This window comes from Lepidochelys kempii, chromosome 3, assembly GCF_965140265.1.
Source record: "Lepidochelys kempii isolate rLepKem1 chromosome 3, rLepKem1.hap2, whole genome shotgun sequence".
NCBI classification, from domain to species: Eukaryota; Metazoa; Chordata; order Testudines; family Cheloniidae; genus Lepidochelys; species Lepidochelys kempii.
In genome coordinates, this window is record NC_133258.1 from 134,202,413 (window position 1) to 134,222,973 (window position 20,561).

Sequence of the window (20,561 nt, forward strand, 5' to 3'; positions counted from 1 at the left end):
TCGAACTCTCTAGTCTGAGGAAATGCAGAGTTTCTGCAGCCTTTCACAAGAGTGTACTGTTGGTGCCACTGATGAGTCTTCCTTTTTTTCCCCCTTGTCTGTGAATGAATTAAAATATAGATATCAAATACTAAGATACTATATTATGTTGCCAGATACAGTAGTTGAAAAATTTAAGAAACCAAACTCAACCAATTATTGTGATTAAATGATGTTACATGTGTAAAAGAAGTAGACTATAAGTGATACAGCTTTGGGGAAAATATCATAAACTTTAATGATAGGGTTTACCTCATGAGCAATCCTGTTAGAGAAAGATGAGAGTTGCATTCATAGTGATTTTAGTTTAGCAGTAAAGTGAAGAAATAAGGCTATTTGCAATCAAACATGCTTATGCTATCAAATTAGTGAAATACACCCATGCTGAAAAGGCAATAAATAAATTCATGTGTAACCAGACAGTGTGTTTATACAGACACCTGATCACAGAATAATAAGAATATGTAATTGTTTATTTGATCAATAAGACACAGCTCAAGCATACAAAGGTCCCATCATTGTTCTTAAAATAAGGAGAATAAAAATGGAGGATTTATATATCTGTTCCAGCCTGCTGGAAAACAATAGTTCCTGAAAAGACTTTACATATTTACTTTACATTGTAAAATAAGTCTAAAAAGCATCAAAGAATGTGGATGGACTTTGTATAAACTATGACCTTTAAACTGAACATTTCAGCAACTAGCAGAGTGATGATGGAGAAACTGCAACTTGAGCAAACATAGCCTGCAAAGTTGGCCAAGGGATGTATCACAGAAGGACCCATGAAAAGCGACTCACAGAGGTAAGTTGCTGACCGAATCAAACCAGCTGGTATTCGGTGTATGGCCCAAGATAGGCTGTAGCTGATAGTATAGCCTAATTTATCTTACGCAAGCTGGTATGACAAGATGTTTTGCACCAAGAGAGTGGAAAACTCCAGTCCCAGTTGCAAGAACTCAAAGGTGATGCCTTGTTCCCCAAATGAATGGCGAGAGGACAAATATCACTTTGAATCTTTGGCAGAAGTATGGGCACCTTCTGATTTGTCCACACCAGCATCTCTGAGAAGAACCAACAAAAGAAATGGAATAAAATGGCCTGCATCCTTCAGCACATTGCTTCAGTGAAAACTGAGGACACCGATAAAGCAGAAGACTGAGGTCCTGGGCCAGCCACCTGGGAGTCCTGGTGATATGGAGTATCTTCTCAGATAGGCACCTTTAACTATCTTTCTATTTTATAGGGGGAAAAAAAGGAGTACTTGTGGCACCTTAGAGACTAACAAATTTACAGGAGTTTATGTTGCCTGCTAGCACACTGGGAAAAGACTAATTATGTCCGTCCTTTGCTCCACCTGGATTTGTAGTCTCAATTCCTGATGTGAACAGGAACAGTTGAAAGCTGATGGCTGAGCAAAAAACTGGCAATAAGTAAACAGACTGACTTTCTCTTATGTGATGTCCCAAACCAGTCACTTGACTACTTCCTCAAACTGGGTACCTGATAAGTAAGGAAGCATACATGCTTCTGTATCTGCTTTAAAGATTGCCACAGAGTTAGCGTATTGTTCTTTTGTAACAGGTTAACTGAGACTATGAAACTCTGTGGTTTCATGCTGTCTTCAAGTTCTAGGTGTATACAGACATAAAATGAGACCATGTGTGCAAGTCTCTTGAACTGTACTCTGTCTATACAGTTTGTCTTAAATGTAGGACCATATGTTAGATAGGAGTGTTTAATCAGATCCTGGGGCTAATATAATTCATTGGGAAGTAAGTTAAAAGAGTTGACTACTGTAAATCCATTGGGAAGGAGACCTTGGTGAATTGGCATGTAAGTAATTGATCAAATTGTCTTATGGTTTAGCTATGGCTGGCTCTTCCTCCATTGTGTTCGCAACACCTGAGTTGATAACCAACTGGCACAAGTGAGGGACTCAGTCTAATATCTAAACAAAATCACCTTCCCAGGACAGCGGTTGATTCTATTGTGGTTGTGGTGTTTGATTCTGAAAACCTGGATGGTTATCGTATCAACCAATTTTCTAGTTTAGGCTAGCAAAATCCAAGCCCAATACTATTTTTGCTTTCTTATGCCTTATGTTAGTAGTTGATGTTAAGGGTAGTTAATAAAATTGTAATGTAATTTTATAGTCCTTTTGTTTAGTTAAGCATCAAAATTCAAAGAACCCTAAGAAAGATAGTACAAGTAATCAGTATGCTTAACTAAGGTTTGTTTTATACCCTATCTTTCTTACAGTACTACAGAAAAGTCATTATTAGTGTGCTGGGATTTTAGAGACTAAATTTTATGATCAATAGGCTTGCACAACTACAAGTTTTAAGAAGGTAATTAAATTTATACTTCAGGATGTAAGGTATGTTTTCAGGTGACTAACTTCTCACCCACCCTAGAGCACTGTATGACTGGTCAGTTAAGTAAATAAGGGTTTTTGCAGTCCTTGAAAGCATCACATATTAGTCACTACCAAGAAGCAGAATACCAGGCTAGATGGACCACTGACCTTACTGGCAATTCATATGTACCCACATACTTTATAATAAAGAGACACTAACAGATTGTAATTCCTTTGGTACTCAAACATTTCCTTGTAAAGTTTCCAGAGATCAATCCCACTTGCAGATGGGATTCAATATCCTTCTAATTAAAACTGCAAAGGAAAGAATGTGCTGAAGTCATAGTAAAAGTATCCAGCTACAGAGTAAGGCATGTGTAGAGCACAATTATAAAATAATTCTGTGCTATTTAGGGTTATATTCTTAAGCACCCCATATTTGCTTCACAAGCACCAACAACAATTTATATTGTGGCCAAAAGAGGATCTAACTCACTGTACTAAGTGCATTTGTAGTGTACTTGCCTGCTATAAATAACTGGCTTACTTGAAATCAGTAAATGTATACATAAATATCTATGCAATCAGTGTTTAACACTTGAGCTTGATAAAACAAGTTGATAAAACAAGTTGAGATTTGTGCACAGGCTAAAATATTTGAACCCATGAATGCACAATTCAGCTCCTGATTAAAAGGTCTAATAGGCAAAGTAAGCAGAAATTGATAAAAGGTGGTTAGAACTCAAAGATAGTACTCCATCTGCAAGTATAGTCCACGTGCATTCACTTGGGCAGAGGTTGGTGCCCAGCAGTTGCATTGTGAACTATGAATTGATCTGCCACTATCTCTAGCTTTCTGCAGAAACACTCCATTACACCTCACTGTGACTACCTCATAGCTGCTTTTCCAAAGCTCCAGCAAAACACTTCTTGCAGAGCAGGGAGTGACTGCTGAACATTTATTCAGAATGGAGGCTAGCGTGAAGAACAAGGGCACGTAGGAATTCAGTCTGGCGAGCAGAAAATCTCTTATCAAGAAATGTTACTCTCTTTGCAAGTTAGGGTAGTACAGTGGTTCTCAACCTTTTTTGTACTGGAAGCCCTGCGGTCATCATCATCCCATCTAGCTACCTATCCTCCACATTTAGCAATATGGGAAGGCCAGGTTAGGCATGTTTCTAAATACTTTATATCAGTTACAGTGCACTAAGTAAGATTTCTCATTAGGATGGTACTAAATAATTTCCCTGGGCTCCCCCAAGGCCTTTGGAAATTTCTCAGAAGCCACTGCTTCTGAGCTGTACTAGGCACTGAGAAAGAGGTACCCAGAGGACGGCACAACTGCAGTGGCTTAGTACAACTCAAGTGTACCCACAGAAATAGCTGCTCAGCATTCAAAGGGCTAAATGGAAAGGCACAAGCGAAGCATATTTTACTCAAATACACAGGCAACAAGAGCATCAGCAGTGTAAGCTCATGAACTGTGACTTTTCTATATTCTTCACCACTGTTCTGGAGATGAGTAGTTCAAAGTATATGCTTATTCTGATTTTTGCTTTCCTCTAAAAATTGCTAAATTGCCAATTATGATGGATGAAACTTGAGAGGAACCACCATCATATTTCCACAAAAGGTGAATAAGTTTTGGTCAATACAGAACTGGGGACCGTAGAGGCTGAAAGGCTCCACAGCTCTTTAAGTCCACACACAAGTTTAAATTCTAAATTTTCATTATTAAAATACTAGTCTCTCACATGCATAGCATTAAAATACTTGTTCAGTCAACTGTATAAGAAAAGTCTGAAATGCTGTGTACTTTCAAGCTGCAGCTGAATAAGAAAACTCATGTATCTGTGAAAAATGTGCATGATCATAAGGCCTTGTCTAAACTACAGAGTTTTGTCAACAAAAGTTATGCCGCTTTAATTAAACTGCTGTTGCATGTCCACACTACGCTCCTTGTGTTGGCAGAGCGCATCCACACTAGCAGCTCTTGGTTTGACACAGAGAGCAGTGCACTGTGGGTATTTATCCCACTGTGCAAGTGGCTGCTGGGTGCTTTGGGAGGGGTTTGCAATGCCTCATTGGGCAGGTACAGCATCACAATGATGCAGGTTTCTCAATCCCATCATTCCAGGGGCATACTACTAAATTGCCAATTGCTTTTCAACTAAAGTTTGGGGTGGGAAGGAGGGAGAGGAGAGTGGTGTGTCTGGGGTTGGGGAGACAGCAGGCTGACCGACCTATCCTGAGGTGGGGAGGGGGGAACAGTGTGTGACAGGGAACAGTGTGTGACCTATCCTGGGGAGGGGGGGAAACGTATGTGAGAGAGACTGTGTGAGTGTGTTGGGGGAGAGTGTGTTGGCAGGCTGTCTCTAAATTCAGACAGCAGCCTGAACAACCAATCCTGCAGGAGGGGGACACCACTCCACATCAGTCCCCAGCTCTGCACAACACAACGTCTCTCCCCACCCTGCAGCAGCCCGCTATGTCTGCCTGCCTATGGTTCTGTGATTTCCTCCCACCACCTCCTCAGCTGCCGGGAGCAGCTTCCTCAGCAGCTCTGTGAGCTCTCCAGGTTGAGGAATGTCAAAGCTTCCAGGAGTTTGAAAGGGGAGAGGTGCATGCCTGTTGGGCAGCAGAGTTCAAAACAGTGAGCAGAGTGGTGAACGGAGGCATTTTGGGATCCTGGGGGAGGCAGTTATGGCGACATAATGAACAGCAGCACCTACACCAGAGTGGGCAAACTTTTTGGCCCGAGGGCCATGTCGCAGTGTGAAACTGTACGGAGGGCCAGGTAGGGAAGGCTGTGCCACCCCAAACAGCCTGGCCACCGCCCCCTCCCACTTCCTGCCCCTCTCAGAACCACCCCCCCCAACTCCTTGTCCCCTGACCGCCCCCTCCCAGGATCCCAAGCCCTAACCACCCCCTGGCACCCCCCCCGTCCCCTTCCCCCCCCAAACCTCCACCCCATCCAACTGGCCCCTGGATCCCCTGCCCCATATCCAAACCCCGGCCCCGACCCCCTTACCATGTCACTCAGAGCAGCACGTCTGAAGCCACGCTGCCCTGCCAGAGCCAGATATGCTGCCACGCTGCCCTGCATGAGCGCAAAGCCCTGCCCCCCAGAGCGCTGTCTGTGAGGCGGTGTGGGAAGGGGAACAGCAGGGGAGGAGCCGGGGATTAGCCTCCCTGGTCAGGAGCTCTGGGGCCGTACAGGACGGTAACGCAGGCCAGATGTGGCCCATAGTTTGCCTACCTCTGATCTACACGACACTTTGTTGCTTCAACTTTGCCACAAAAAACTTTATGCCTCTCATTAAGGTGGTTTTGTTTTGCCATCAGAAGTAGCTTTGTAGTGTGTACACCTCCACTGTTCAGTCAGCAAAAGTTGCCTTTTGCTGACCAAAATGTGTACTGTAGAAAATGCCTAAGTTTTCAGTAAAGGCACTTAAGCAATTTGGGTGAAGACCAATAGACTTGCCCCTCCATCTTCCCACAAAAAGGCCACACAGCTTTTTGAAGTCTGAACCTTTGAAAGGTTGTCTCATTCAACTGTAAAACATTAGCTATACGTATTCTGTGGTGATATTCATATTTTCTTCTCTATGACTTTAAAATATAGTGCAAAAAACTTCATATCTTTTTAAAATGTACAAATGTAACACACAACATTTTGCAGTCCTACACCACATACAAATTCAACAATATATATAGCAATCATATTCTCAGATTATAAAAGCTACTGATTGTCCAGTTAAAAATGTTTTACTGAGGATTAGCATCATATATTCAGTGTTGCAGCTTCTATTATTACATTAGGTAGTATCTTCTGTACATTAGTTACCCTACTTGTAAAAATACTGATCCAAATATATCTGATTCCAAGATTGAGAACAAACGAAAAATAATCTACTTTCCTCCTAGGCTCATTTACTGGTAATTGCGACAGACTGACAATAGCCTATAATATCCAGAACAAACCTTGAGGAATTAAGATGTCTACTGAATTAAACTGAACCTTACTGAATGAGGGTTAATAAATTTGGGGTATTAAAAATGCAACTGTGTACATGTTATTATAGTATTGTATGTACATTCTCTAGTAGGGAGAGGATGCTAATGTACTTCCTCCCTTATCAGCCCTTTGAAGCCACCCCCTGGAAAAGCTACATAAATACTAATATAAACTAGATTCTTCAGGGACCAACAAACAAAGATAGGGTTTGGGGGGTAAATATCCTAGTTTTAAATGGACTCAGGGCCTTCTTCCTGATCCAGCAAATGGACAGAACCCTGGTCCACGGAGGGCCCCAATCCTTACAGTAGGGTTGGAAGGACTGGGACTACTGAGATTTTGTAAGACTGGGAGCTTACTCTCAGCTGAAGCTGTCACAAACTGGTAACCACAAGGGATCTCCTTGGGTGGAGGGTTGAAGGACTGCTCCTGACAGAATCCATGTTAGGATGAAAGTAAGCTTATTAGCACATGTGTAGGTTCCTTTATTGGCTGTAATATGTTTTCTTTGTAGTGCTTTTTAACCTTCAGAATAAAATAGGTTTGCATAAGGAGAAGTGTGTTTACACCTGTAAACAGTTTCTAAAGACAAAGCAAGCAGTTGTACGTGTACAGCCTGTCTTGGCTGGGAATAACACAGTGAAGACAGGGATTTGTGCAGCCTGGATGCCGGTCTCTGTCCAAGGAAGGCAACTGCTGAGGAGCTGAAGTCTGAGAGTAGGTGCTCTTGCTGGACCACTGAGGGGAAATACAGAAGCATTTACCCTGAACTGTGATAGTAACAAACTTTCCTCAGTTAAAGCAGACCTCTCCCCCCAACAAGCTAGCCTAGGTTACCTCACAGCTCCTGTATCACAGTTTCTACTAAATGATTCAATATTGAAGTAATGGATTTTCAAATTATACACTTTTATATGATATAAGGCAGCTGACATTTCAGCTATGAAAGAAGTCAAATTCTATCCAGCCTAAGTTATTCAGACATGTTCTATAAAGCAGTGTTTTCTTTTCTTTCTGCGTAACTATGTAAGCATGAGGAAATTGAAAAGTGACCAGAGGTTGGTTAGTAAGGGGTATATAGGGAGCACTACTTTTAAATGGAGTGGTTTCTTGCAAACCAAAAACCAATTCTGGAGAAAAATACACCACAAGTCTTACCTGTTCTCCTAATTCCTTCACGTGAGCAGACCCCAACTAGTAGTGTTCCTGTGCCACCCCAGCACTTCTGCTGCCACCCACACAGCTGATTAGAAAATGAAGGTCACTAAATTCCTAAACTAGTTTCCAGACTGTAGCATGAGCATGAGAGCCGTTGGCTTTCAGCTAACTTGTGCTGCAGGATGGAAATTAGTTACTAAAAGTTTAGAAGACATATTTCACTTTAGTCTATCATGTGTATACAACACAATGAACTGGAGTAGCAGACTGGCTTTTAGACAGTATAGTTGTAGCATAAGCATGCACCAGTGACCTCTGTAGGAGAACTAGATAGGTCACTGTGAAATAACTATTGTTGAAACCAATATGTAAATTCAGAATGAAGACGTTTAAAAAACACATTCTTCCCGTTGCATAGTTTTGTAGGTTTTGAATGAGCACCCCACAACACCTGAGTCTATGGAATACAAATATATCCACAACTATGTAAAACTGTAATTTAGGCTTGGCATATCAAAGCTCCAATTTTAAAGGTCAAGGTTACAACCACATTAGATCTAACCAGACACACAGCAAAACCCCATTTATCCAATCTAACTGGCACCAGGGCCAGATCGGATAATCAAAAATTCAGATAATCCGGAGAATGGGACAGTGCAAGGCTGCAGCACAGTCTAGCGGCCATAGGAGAGATCGTCCACTTCTGGACCTGTGTGGCTGGTTGTTTGGTGAATACGGAGAGTTGGATAAAGGAGTGTCAGATAAATGGGGTTCTACTGTACTTGGTTCACAGTGCATCTCTATAGTTTCTACAATATTCACTACTTCTGTTATCATACAGCTAGTCAGCATCAAGTAAATTTCCAAGCCACAGCGAGAAATTTTATGCTAAGTGATCTCACTAATAAAAGGTAAAGGAAAATACCTTCATAAACACTTCTAATTTTTAAATACCTAACTATAGAGTTTCAGTTCCAATTAAATATCTGCAGCCCTAACCTTTAGATTAAAAAAACAAAAAAATGTACACCTCATGTTGTAGGTCTTTTTTGTAGAGTTAATCCCCTGACTTTAAAAAAAATTTAAAATAGAAAGCTTACAGACTGCTTTTCAACAACTGTGTTACATAAAACTAGTTGTTGGAACATAATTATTTCATAAATAGGTACCTGCTAGCAATCCAAGATTCTTTAACCATCTGAAACACTCTTATTTTGCTAAGAGTCATGTGCAAGGCATGCAGTGTGATTAAGAAAATCCCAGCCAGAACTCAGAAATAGCTAAGCAATTCACACATCACTCTAGCTTTTCTCTAGTATAGGCCAATATGTGATTATAAGAAGGAAAAAGCTTTGTTTACCTCTAGTGGAACATCCAGTTTGGTTTTATTCCAACATTTATATAAACAAAACTGTAGGGTTTTTTCATCTTTGCAGCTTATGCACATAGCACTCTTGGTAGGTTGAGGTGGTATGTATTAGTATACAAGGGGATTAATTTCCTTGGATCTGGATATGCTGTTGTGGGGAATACACTGCTATCACTGGCTATAGGGTGTGGTACACATGTTAGGACATAATTTCTCAAGACTGAGGGCAAGGAGGCATATCAAACTTTCGCTGGGGGCAGGGAAATGGCAAGACAGGCCAAATGGTCCGCTGATTTGAGCATGGGCTGCAGCTGGTGCTCTGAGTGGACCCTAGGATTGCTTCAGAGAACACAACTCTCACAGGAGAGCCATGACTGGTCTGTGGTGCTGTCAGTCACAGCAGCTCTAGATGGGAGGGGACTCCACCAGCTGAACTCCAACCTGTGGTAGAGAGTACTGACCCTGGTGAGCAGGAATACCTAGAGGAGTAGTATGTGGAGTGGCAACCCCTCCCTCCCGGCAGAAACCCCTCCACGTGCCCCCCCCCCCGCAACTCCTCTACTCTCTCTGTAGGAAGAAGCCAGGGATTTGTGATTGAGGGGAGGGGAAGTTACCAAGTGAGGGTGCTGTCTAGTCATTTAAAGCTGGGGCAGTAAAGCGTGTGGGGGCACTGCCAGGTGGGGTTACAAGGAGTAGGGGGGTAAGCGCTGCCAGGTGATCTGGGAGAAGCATGGGATAGAAGGCCCCTGCTGGGGGGGCCTGTCAGGTGATTTGGGGGGATGAGTTTGTGGGAGCACTGCTGGGCAGTATAGGAAATAATCACAACAATGCTTCTGAAATAGACTGATCTTTACATATTTATCTTAAAAAAAATATCCAAGAGCTTCCAGTGGCTTAAGTGGCCTGTGGACCCCAGCTGAAAGTTGTCCCTCCTATTGAAATCTGAAATGGTGCCTGTGCCCTCCTGGATGTGGGGACAGGTCCATGTTAAAAAAATGCTAAGGTGGGAAGTGATTCAAAAAAGGATGAGAAACCCTGTGTTGGGAGACAGTATCACCGTTGTTCCCCACACAGTTCCAAGCCATAACTAAGCATGTTAAGTGAACTTCCATTTGTATCACTTTACTACTACTACTTAGTTCTTATATAGCATTCTTCCTCCATGGAGCTTTACAAAGAAGAGTAAATATCCTATTCTCTTTACACATATGGGAAGAATATGGCATAGTAAAGATGAACTGTTCACACAAAACGAGCCAGTGGCAGAAATGGGAATAGAACACAGATCGCCAGACTCCCAATTAATGCCCTACCACAGAATACACTGCCTCCCTCATCTGAAGGAAGGATCACTAAAACAATAATCAAGGCTTAGGCCCCAATCCTGCAATGAGCACAATACAGGCAGGCTCACAGTAAAACTGGGTCTTTAGAGTTCCATCCTCTAAATGCAAAAATGTCCATCATTACACTCTTTCAGTAGTTTATAAACAAAATCAGTCACATTTTTTAAGATGCATCCTGCTCTGTTTAATCAGTCATCTAGTTACTCTGTGATGCCGGTGAATAGAAAAAAAGAATTCCCTGTTCACTCTCTTCTATTACTTCTGATTAGACAAACTTGTATCCTTGCAATATTCTTAGGGATATGCAAATTAATTTACAAGATTGTAAACTGATATACATTTAGTTAGCATGAGACATGCTGTATTACTCTTTGGAAGCTTAAAACCAGCTAAAATTTTATTTTATTTTTGTGCTGTATCTCTAAAAAGGAGCTTCACTGTAACTAACATCTTCCAATTTAAATCCCAAATAAATTTATAGGGAAACTCCAGACAGTTGGTTTGCTCATCTTGACCACACAGAAGTTCAGATCTCATCATGAACAGATCATAAAACGTGTTAAAATCCTGCTAAAAAATTAAAATTCTTGTGGCTATGGCAGTCTGAATCTTACGTATAACTAAAGAAACTTTTAGCTTTTGTTAAAATACTGTCTAAAATATGGATCTATAAACAGGATTTCATGTTTGATATTTAAGCTTTAAGCCTTTTGCTACTTATTCAAAGGAGCTAAAAGAGGGGTTTTCACACTGTGCTATAGCACACTTTCCCCTCACATTTGTGATTGCAGACTTCCTCATCTCCACAATTGTATATGTAGTAGGCACTTCGATGGATCCTTTAACCACAGTATCTGAACAACAGTATCTCCATGGTAATTACACATTTGTTTACATAGAAAAGTACTATTAGAAAAGTATTTCTATATATTTAGCTGCCTTTAGATCCTTTTGGAAAAAAAAAAAGTTCACCACTCTGTCTCCTTTTACTCTAAATCAGTGGTTCTCAACCACGGGTCCGGGGTCCACACACAGGTTTCAGAGAGTCTGACGGGCAGGACCAGTGTTAGACTTGGTGGAGCCCAGGGCAGAAAGACGTAGCCCCGTCATTCAGCGCTGAAGCTTGAGGCCCAAGACCTGCCAGCTGGGGTGAAACCGAAGCCTGAGCAACTTCACTTTGCAGGCCTACCGGCGGTGTGGGGCCCCGGGCAGTGGCCCTACTTGCTACTCCCCAATGCCGGCCTTGGCTTTATATGCAGAAAAACAGTTGTTATGGCATAGGTGGGCCATGGGCTTTTTATAACATGTTGTGGGGGCCTCAGAAAGAAAAAGGTTGAGAACCCCTGCTCTAGATTTCGTCTCCTGCCCCTATCTGTTCCATCTCCCCACATGGACACAAGTAGAAAGAGCACCATGTATTTAGCCAACACTCCACAGACCAGCAAGTCATGAACACAATTTGGGAACTTCCATATAACACTGCCGTAAAAGTTTAACTATAGTTTTTATTACTTACTAGATGCAACCTATTAATGAAATACCAATATTGGCGCACTACTTTAGGTCTCATTAGTTATCCCCCCCATTAAAGAAAAGATATTGGGAATAATAGTTAAAACTGTACATTTTATGGCTCTTTCATTAGTAACCAAAAGGAACGTACTGAACGTTAAGTACTTTACTGTGCTTAGTATTGCCTACTGAATCCAGTTAAATAGAACTATTTGTATCCTCTGCTATTTCTAGTGTTTCCTGAATACAATGGTGTATATACATTTGATATAATATATATATGGGCACACATATACAGAACCCCAAAGAGGTATGACTCTAGCTGGAGATTATTGTATTTCCCGATGAATACTAAAGCTGACAGGCTGTACATATATTCCAGTATTTTTTTCCTGCAGTTATACGACAAATGTAGTTAATAAGTTTTCTAAAACTTAGAAGCCAGATTTAATGCAGCATGATGAGGGCATGATCCTGATTAAGAACTCTGCGTGCTGCTGTAATACAAATAACAGCATTTAAAACAAGACACTGTATTCACCAAGAGTAAATCAGGGAAAAGACTAATAATCACACTTGTTAAATCTACTAATGAAAAGCAAGATTCTTCACAAAAACATCTAAATTGAGTGGAACAATCACTTCAATAGGGCTTGCCTACTATACCAAGTATCAATGGTCTACAAATGCCTCTGACTGACAATGGTGTATGTGGATACTGCACACAACACTAAAAAGGAAACTAAAAAGCTGTTTGAAAATCATTCTGCATCCTACAGCACTACCTTCACTGCAGAGCAACCCTTGTACAGACACCACCTCACGATTATTAATTCTACAGAACTCCCGTTAAGGCACAGAAAGTAAATCCATCATTTAACCTCAATTAATGCAAACATGACTGGCTGACATTTCCTCTGCAAGGTTACTTTCCGAAGCGGAGTGATTGTCCCCTATCCCTTCGTCAAGCTTGGCCCGGCAGCCATGTCCTTATTCCCCTACAAACGGTTGTTTCGGAAAGGGAACGACCTGCTCGCAGTGAACTTACACAGTCCCTCAGCAAAACCCGGCAGAGCCAAACCTGCACAGCAAACACCAAAGGCATCTAAGGCACCCCACGGTAGTGGGGCGAAGCAGCCTGCAGCCTAGATCCCAACCAGCGCCGAGCCTCGCACCGGGGAGTGGGGCCGGGACAAATCGTGCACCATTCCCTCATGCAACCCTCTCCCCATCCCTTCCCAGACAGAGAGACGATGGTTTTACCTTCATGATGAGCTCAGGCTGCGGAAAAAAGCCCCCGATCGGGGCTGAGCGGCCGAGGCTGGACCTGGAATTAAAACAAAGCACTGAGCCAGCGCACCAGCCGTTTGCACCGGAGCCTGGGGGGGGGGGGGGGGGAATCGGGCAGGGGAGCCGCCGGGATCCTGATCAAACCCCCTTCCCCCAGATCCCTCCACCCCCCATTTGCGATACCTCCCCATTCAGTCCCCCCACCCCCACCCCGCTCGGCCACTGCTTTCCCTCCAGCCCACACACACCGCGGCTCGGCTTCCCCTTCACTCGCTGCCATTGACGCCATTTCTGTCAGAGGAGGAGAAACTTGCCACAACAACAACCCACCCCCAGCCTCTCCAGCTGCTCCAGGATAGTCCCAGCTCCGCGCCCAGCTCACGGGGGTCGGGGCTCTCAATCCTCTCCCCAGAGGCCTGCGGGCTGGAGGGGGGCGGCGATGTCTGAGCCCTGGAACCCCCTCCCCACTTTGCTGCTGCGGCGGCGGCGGCGGGGGGGGGGGGAAGGCCGCTGCTCCTCCATTGTATGAGGAGGAGACTGGGGGGGGGAGTGGCGGCAGCTCTCCCCGTTGGAGGGGCTGCGGCTCTGTGGATCCCGACAGAGGCGGCAGCTTCTCCCACCCCCATAAAAGAAAGCGCTGACTCCGCGACAGGAGTTGCAACAGCAACACCCGCAACTGCCCAGCGCAGCGGGCCGGACCCGATCAGCATCGAGGCAGCCCCCCTCGGGCTCCTCGCCGCCCCGCAGCGACTCCAGCCCTTCGCCCACCCCCCACCTCACGCGGGGGGGAATCAGCGAGTGCCGCCGCAGTCTCGCCAGGACAAAAACAACCCCGCTCCCGCCTCGGAGCGGCCTCAAGCAACGAGCCCCGAGCCCGAGCGGAGCCGCCCCGCTCCCTCAGCCGCTGGCGGCGGGGCCGGGGCGGCTCTTTCTCCCGCTGTCGCTGTTACCTTTGTTCCGCGGCGCCCGCCCGCGGCTCCCCTTGACCCGGGAGGAGATGGGGGACGAAGCCTCCTCCCGGCTCCGGACCCGTTGGCTTGGTGCTGGCCCCGGATCAATCCCCTAGCAAGGGCTCCGGCTACGGCTGCAGCTCCGCGCTGCGTATGATGGGGCCGATCCCCCCCCCGTGCCCGGACCCGGCGCTGGCGGTGGCTGCTCCGCTCCGAGCCTCTCGCTCCCCTCCCCCCACCTCACAAAGTGACTGACGGATAGAGAGCCGCCCCCTTCCCGCCCTGCTCTTTCTCTATTGGCCCGGAACCGGTAAGGCCCACCCATCTCCCTGCACCATTGGCCCCCATATCGGAAACGCTAATGTCATTTTTCCACCAATTCTATGGAAACAGAGACATGACGCCGCAAAGGCTCATGGGTAACGCGGTTCTTTCCGTTGCCGCTCTTCGGCGCCCGTGAAGCAGCTGAGCTTCACACTCGAACCACAAATCCCATGATGCATCGCGCGTGAGGGGCCTCCAGGGGGTGGGGCGAAGAGAGGGCTAATTAAAACAAGTGGGAGGACCTAGCGCCTGCGCAGTGAAGCCCTGGTGGCGCATTTTCCCCCCAACAGTGGAGGGTGGTGGTGGTGGCGGCGGCAGCAGTTGAGGTGGAAGTGGGTGGAGCTTTTAACACCCTGCTGCCGGTGTCGGAGTTGGGGAGCCCGCCCGGGCCGAAACGGGGTGCGTCTTGGCCCAGCCCGGGAACGTGGAGGCGGCGGATGGTGCCCCCGGCCGGCGGTAGGTTCGGGCGTCGCCGGTCCCCTCCGCCAGCCCCCGTGCCCTGGGGGCGCGGTCTCCCCGCTGGTCGGTCCGTGTCGCCAGACCGGCTTCTCTGTGCTGCGGGGGGAGGCTCCCTGCGGGGAGCGACACCTGCCCAGCCCCCTGGCGCCTACCCGGCCCGCTGGGCTCGGCTCGGCGCCGCGCCGCGCCCCCCGGGGCAACGTTGCGCTATGACACGAGCGCCCCGCTGCGCGCCGACTTCCCCGGGTCCTGGCCGGCGGGCTGCGGGAAGCGGAAGCGGGTCTCGCCGCAGCCCCCGGGGACAGCGCAGCCCGGTGCCTGCAGCGGGTCGTGCCCTGCCTGACCGCTCGGCCGGCAGGGAGACCTGAGGGGAAGCAAAGGGCCGGCAGCATCCAGACTCCGCATTCGCTTCGTTCCGGGGGGGTCGTGCTGAAAGCGGACTCAGCCTCTGAGGCTGGCGCCTCCGCGGGAGGCAGTGCTGAGCTGGCTCCAGATTTCTCGGGGGCTGCAGGGGCCGCTGCTTGGTTTCTCTCGGGTTTTTGCTGAAATGGCGCTGTAATTTAAGCAACAACAGCGTTTATATGTAATCAAAGCCACTGCTGGAGTTGATGTACCCAGCTTTTGGCAGAGGTTAGCAATAGATGGTCCTCGGGATATGCAAGATGGACTGTGTGTAGTTGAGTTTTGCTACTAAGTCAGTGCAGGTTCAGCCATTTGGTGTTCCATGGGAGTATTTATCTTCCTTTGTGATGATATTTAAAATGCAGTTCAGCTCTGAAAATAATGTGGTTGTGGCATAGTTGGGTTCCATGGTGATATTTCTCTAACGTCAGTTTCATTCAGTTCACAAGTTAAAAGATTGTATGTCTGAATTTCCAGTCCTGCAAATTTAATGTAGGTTTTTAAAAGCAGAACTGTCTTTCTCTGCTTTCTTTGTTACCACTGAAAATAGACTTTAGTAGACCAAATTCTGCCCTTAGTTACACCTGACAACCCTATGAATGATGGCTTGGATCAAAGATAGTGTTTGCCAAGACATCACCGCTTATTGCTGTGTAGGTGCTGCTGGGCTAAAAGTGACTTTAAAGTAGTAAAAATCTGCACTTATGTATTCAGTCATTACTAATAGATACTAAATCTGCAATAAGATGGTATTTTTATGTAACCTCTGACCATGACTAATCTTAAATTCTTGGGGGAATTCTGCACCACTGCAGATTTGTTTCCTTGCAGAAAAAATTCCTTTGACAGGGAGGCGAAAGGAAGCTGCAAGAGCAGTCACGCACCACTCCCTAGCAGTGCAGGCACATTGTTTCAGGCACCCAGAGCAGCCAGTGGAGAGGTAAATCACCGCGGGGCTGGGGACACCCCAGCCAGTGGCTTTTACCCTGAGCCAGCCTCAGCTGCTAGTCCTGGCTGGGCTGGAGGCAGGAGAGGATGGGACTACTTCTTCCCCTGTGAGGAGTTGCTGGGGCTGTGTCAGACCCATCCCCAGAAACCTTCCCCAGCTGCAAAAAGCTCAGCATCCTCAGCTGTGGGAGGAGGGGTCTCTGTACAGGGAGCTGCTCCCCCATGCATCTGGACCTCCCATACCCAGATATCCCTGCCAAACCTCACCTGGTACATCCAGAACCCCCCTTAGCACTCCATACCAGAACCCCACCCTTGCACCCAGGCCACTCGCACTGAACTTCCTGCACTCAAACACCCACCCTGATGCCCCGTGCCACCCTGAGTCCCCACATCCAGATCCTCATGCCAGTGACCCCCAACTAGCTGCACCCAGAACCCCACCCCTGCTGATACCCCCCCCACTCTCAGACCCCTCCACTGAGGCCCAACCACCATCACATGGAAGTCCCTGCAGAGTCCGATTGCACCTGCAAACCCCACCACCACCAATGAGCCTCTATGCAGCCAGATCTCCCCCCACACCTACACCCCCGCCCCCACTGAGCTGTCTGCACCCAGATTGTCCCACACAGAATCCTCTCGCTCTACACCTGGATCCCCCACATTGAGACCCTCCACACTTGGATCCTGCCTGGTTGAGCCTGCCTGCCCCACACGTGGTGCAGAGGGGCAGGGCCTCAGGGTGTTTCTGGGGCAAGCCCAAGTCTTCTGCTGCATCGGGGTCAGGTGCAGCCTTACCGCAGAGTCCGTGTCTGGGGGTGACTGTAGGGTGATCTCCCGCCTTTGTGCAGCCAGTGGCCTGTACTCCCCACTTGCCATGCTGGAGCCTGTCATTTATTTATTGACAAATTAAACTTGCAGAATTTTGCATATTTTAAAAATATTGTGTGCAGAATTTTTAATTTTTTTGTGCAGAATGCCATTGAGTAAAACTTTTAAGATAAACCTGTAAATTGGCTCAATAGGAGCCATTTCAAGGTCCTGCTGAAACAGTAATAGTAAAAACTGCTTGGCATTCTTGAACTGCTTAGATTGCTAAAACTGGAAATTAACTTGTAATGCACGTGTTTTGGACAATGAGACTAGTCCGGTTTTAATTTCTAGTTTTCTTAGATGCTGCTGCTCTACAAATTGCAGACAGCATTCAGAGACAAGGTCGGTGAGGTAATATTATTTATTGGACCAACTTCTGTTGGTCAGAGAGACAAGTTTTTTCAAGCTTACGCAGAGCACTTTTTCAGTGTAAGCTTGAAACATTGTCTCTCACCAACAGAAGTTGGTCCGTTAAAATATGTTACCACACCCATTTTGTGTCTCTAATAGCCTGGGACTGACACAGCTACAACAACACTGCAAATGTTGGAGGTGATGTGCTTAAATAAAAATATTTTAGAGGACATTTTGAATAAATCTAAGTTGCATTCATCTACATTTTGTGTTCCCTTAAATGTTGAAGTGATCCTTATGTTGAAGGAGTTGGCAAGGGATACTCACAAAATAGAATGCATTGAGCTAGCCAATTAGATTACTATATAGTCTAGTACCTCCTTGACCACTTAAGTTGTTGTGCTGCATGTCTACTTCTATTCTTTGTCTTTTAAATTAAGAGCTCTTTGGAAAGTGCTAAATACTGTGGATGTTAATGTAAACAAGTAATAGAATTGGTGGTAATAAAATGAGAGTGCAAAAATTAAGATAAAAGTTAAATACTCTATTAAAGTGTATAATTTACTGAGCTGTTTTGGCAACACTTGCCATCCTTAAGAAATCATTTATTCACAAGTGAAATATGTAGCTGCCTATGGAGTGGAACATACCTCTTTTGGTACCAACACCACCATGCAGCAGTCTAGGAGGCAAAGTGAAGAATAAATTTTCAGACTGAAACTAAACATTGTAAACTAATATAATAACAAAATTGGGATTTGACCAAAACAGCGTTGTGAACACCTCTGTTATAAAAGCTTCCATAGCCTCTTTGTAAGAGCAAACAACTTTTCTATATTAGGTCTGAAATAGAGCCTCTCTCTTGTATGTGCTTTTTAACCCTGCTGGTTCATCATCTTAGCTGCTGAATTGCTGCTGCCACTTTCTTTGGAGGTCTCTTGTTCGATCACTGGCTTAGGTGGCATAATGACGTATATTTTAAGGTGTATCTACACTGGCGCGTTCAGGACAGTAAAGCTAAATTTATTGATTAAAAGTCCAAAAAGGACCATTGTGACTGTGTAGTCTGATCTCATATATATAACACAGGCCATAACTTCCTCAAAATAATTCCTAGAGCATATCTTTTATAGAAAAAGGATTAATGATGGAGAATCCACCATGACCCTTGGTAAATTTGTCCCAGTGGCAAATCCAGTCTGAATTTGTCTTGCTTCAACTTCCAGTCATTAGATTGTGTTATACCTTTCTCAGCTAGATTGAAGAGCTCATTATTAAACATTTGTTCCCCACGATACTGTAGACTGTAAGCAGGTTACCTCTTAACTTTCTAAGCTAAATAGATTGAGCTCTTTGAGTCTATCAATATAGAGCAAGTTTTCTAGTCTTTTAATTGTTCTCATGGCTCTTCTCTGAAACCTCTCCAATTTATCAACATTCTTCTTGAAGTACAGACATCCGAACTGGACACTGTATTCCAGCAGCAGTTGCACTCGTGCCAAATACAGAGGTAAAATTATCTCTGCTCCTGCTCGAGATTCCTGTGTTAATAAATCCCAGAATTACATTAGCTCATTTAGGCACAGCATCACACTAGACGCTCATGTTCCACTGGTTATCCACTGTGATAACCCCCAAATCTTTTTCAGAGTCACTGCTTCCTGGGAAAGACACCCCCATCGTATAGCATGGCCTACATTCTTTGTTAGATGTATATATTTACATTTAGTTGTATTAAACTGGGCACAAGTAAACAATGTGTTTTATCAAATGATCTCTAGATTGTTCTGAATCAAGGACCTGTCCTCTTCATTATTTACCACTCCCAATTTTTGTGTCATCAGGTTTCAGAGTAACGGCCGTGTTAGTGATTTTGTTTTCTTCCAGGTCATTTATAAAAATGTTAAGCTTAGGGCCAAGAACCAATCCCTGCTGGACACGACTGGAAATACAACTGATCGATGACTATTTCCTGTTTATAGTTACAGTTTGAGAGTTATCCATTAGCCAATTTTAATCCACTTCACATGTGCCGGTTTTATATCATTCTAGTCTTTGAAGTGTTTTGCGGTATCAAGTGAAATGCCTTAAAGTCAAAGTATACTGTGTCAACACCATTACCTTCTTCAACCAAACTTGTAATCTCATAAAAAAAAAAAAATCAAGTTAGTTTAACAGGGTCTATTTCCATAAACCCATGTTGTTTTGCATTAATTGCATTACCCTCCCTTTATTTATTAAACAAGTTCTGTATCAGCAACTCCCGTATTTTGCCTGGGATCAGTGTCGAACTGACAGGCCTATAATTCCCATGTCATCTCATTTACCCTTTTAAAAAAATTTGCACACATTTGCTTCTTTCCAGTCTTCTGGACCTTCCCCATTGCTCCAAGACTTTGGAAAATCAGCATTAAAAATCCATTGAGCTCCCCAATTAACTTGTATCCCAGAGGTTTTAAAAGAGCTATCTGGTGCTGCCAAGGTAAAAATATCTAACTTTAGTAGACATTCTCCAGAGAGATAATGAAATGGAAAGTGTTATCACCTTATGAGACTGTATCATCTGTTTTTCCCCCAAATACAGAACAGAAATATTTATTGAACACTTCTTGCCTTTTTCTGCATTTTTATTGATTCTACCTCTTTCATCTAGTAAAGAACAAAAAGAATGCTGGTAATGGTCCATAATATATTTACAAAACTCTTTTTTTTTTTTTTTTCTTATTGTCCTTAACTCTGCTGGAAGTAGATTTTTCTTTTTTCGTTGTGTCCCTTAGCTTCCTTTATCAGCTTGCTATAATTTCTAACTTCTGCCTTATATTCATTATTATCAACTTTCCCTTTTTTTCCCACTTGTTTTTATCTATATCTATATGCATGCTTCTACTTCCCCTATAAAGCAGATTAGTTTTGTTTTTTTAACTAGAACTGCTGCTTTCTTTGGTTGTGGCTTTTTGGGCATCTAGTAAGGTGTTCTTAAATAATTTCCAGTTATCATTCATTTTTTCTAATTAAATTCTTCCTCTCAGCTGATTTGGCTCAGAATTGTTTTCAGCTTTGTGAAATTGGACCTATTAAAGAACCATATATTTTTTTTTTTTTTACTGGTCTGGACTTTATTCTGCTTGCGCATTTATGATCACTTGTACCTAAGCTA

The 20,561-nt window shown here is 44.6% G+C and overlaps 2 protein-coding genes across 8 annotated transcripts in view; one reads left to right on the top strand and one right to left on the bottom strand.

Annotated features, from left to right (window-relative positions):
- ARID4B (AT-rich interaction domain 4B) overlaps window positions 1–14,124 on the bottom strand; it is a 139,914-nt gene extending 125,790 nt beyond the window's left edge. For all 4 annotated transcript variants that reach the window (XM_073338149.1, XM_073338148.1, XM_073338147.1 and 1 more), the window contains exons 1-2: window positions 14,042–14,124; window positions 13,065–13,128 (exon numbers count right to left, since the gene is read on the bottom strand). In XM_073338149.1, coding sequence (XP_073194250.1) covers window positions 13,065–13,070 — 6 coding nt within the window. In that variant the 5' untranslated portion in view covers window positions 13,071–13,128; window positions 14,042–14,124. The remainder of the gene's footprint in view (window positions 1–13,064; window positions 13,129–14,041) is intronic.
- A 503-nt stretch (window positions 14,125–14,627) lies between these two features.
- GGPS1 (geranylgeranyl diphosphate synthase 1) overlaps window positions 14,628–20,561 on the top strand; it is a 63,095-nt gene continuing 57,161 nt past the window's right edge. For 3 of the 4 annotated variants that reach the window (XM_073338139.1, XM_073338137.1, XM_073338140.1), the window contains exon 1: window positions 14,628–14,821. Coding sequence is in view for 2 of the 4 variants with exons in the window: in XM_073338140.1 (XP_073194241.1) it covers window positions 14,803–14,821 (19 nt within the window). In the remaining 2 variants the exon portion in view is untranslated. Of the gene's footprint in view, window positions 14,822–14,954; window positions 16,167–20,561 lie in introns of those variants that run through there. The other variant, XM_073338134.1, reaches the window with a different exon arrangement.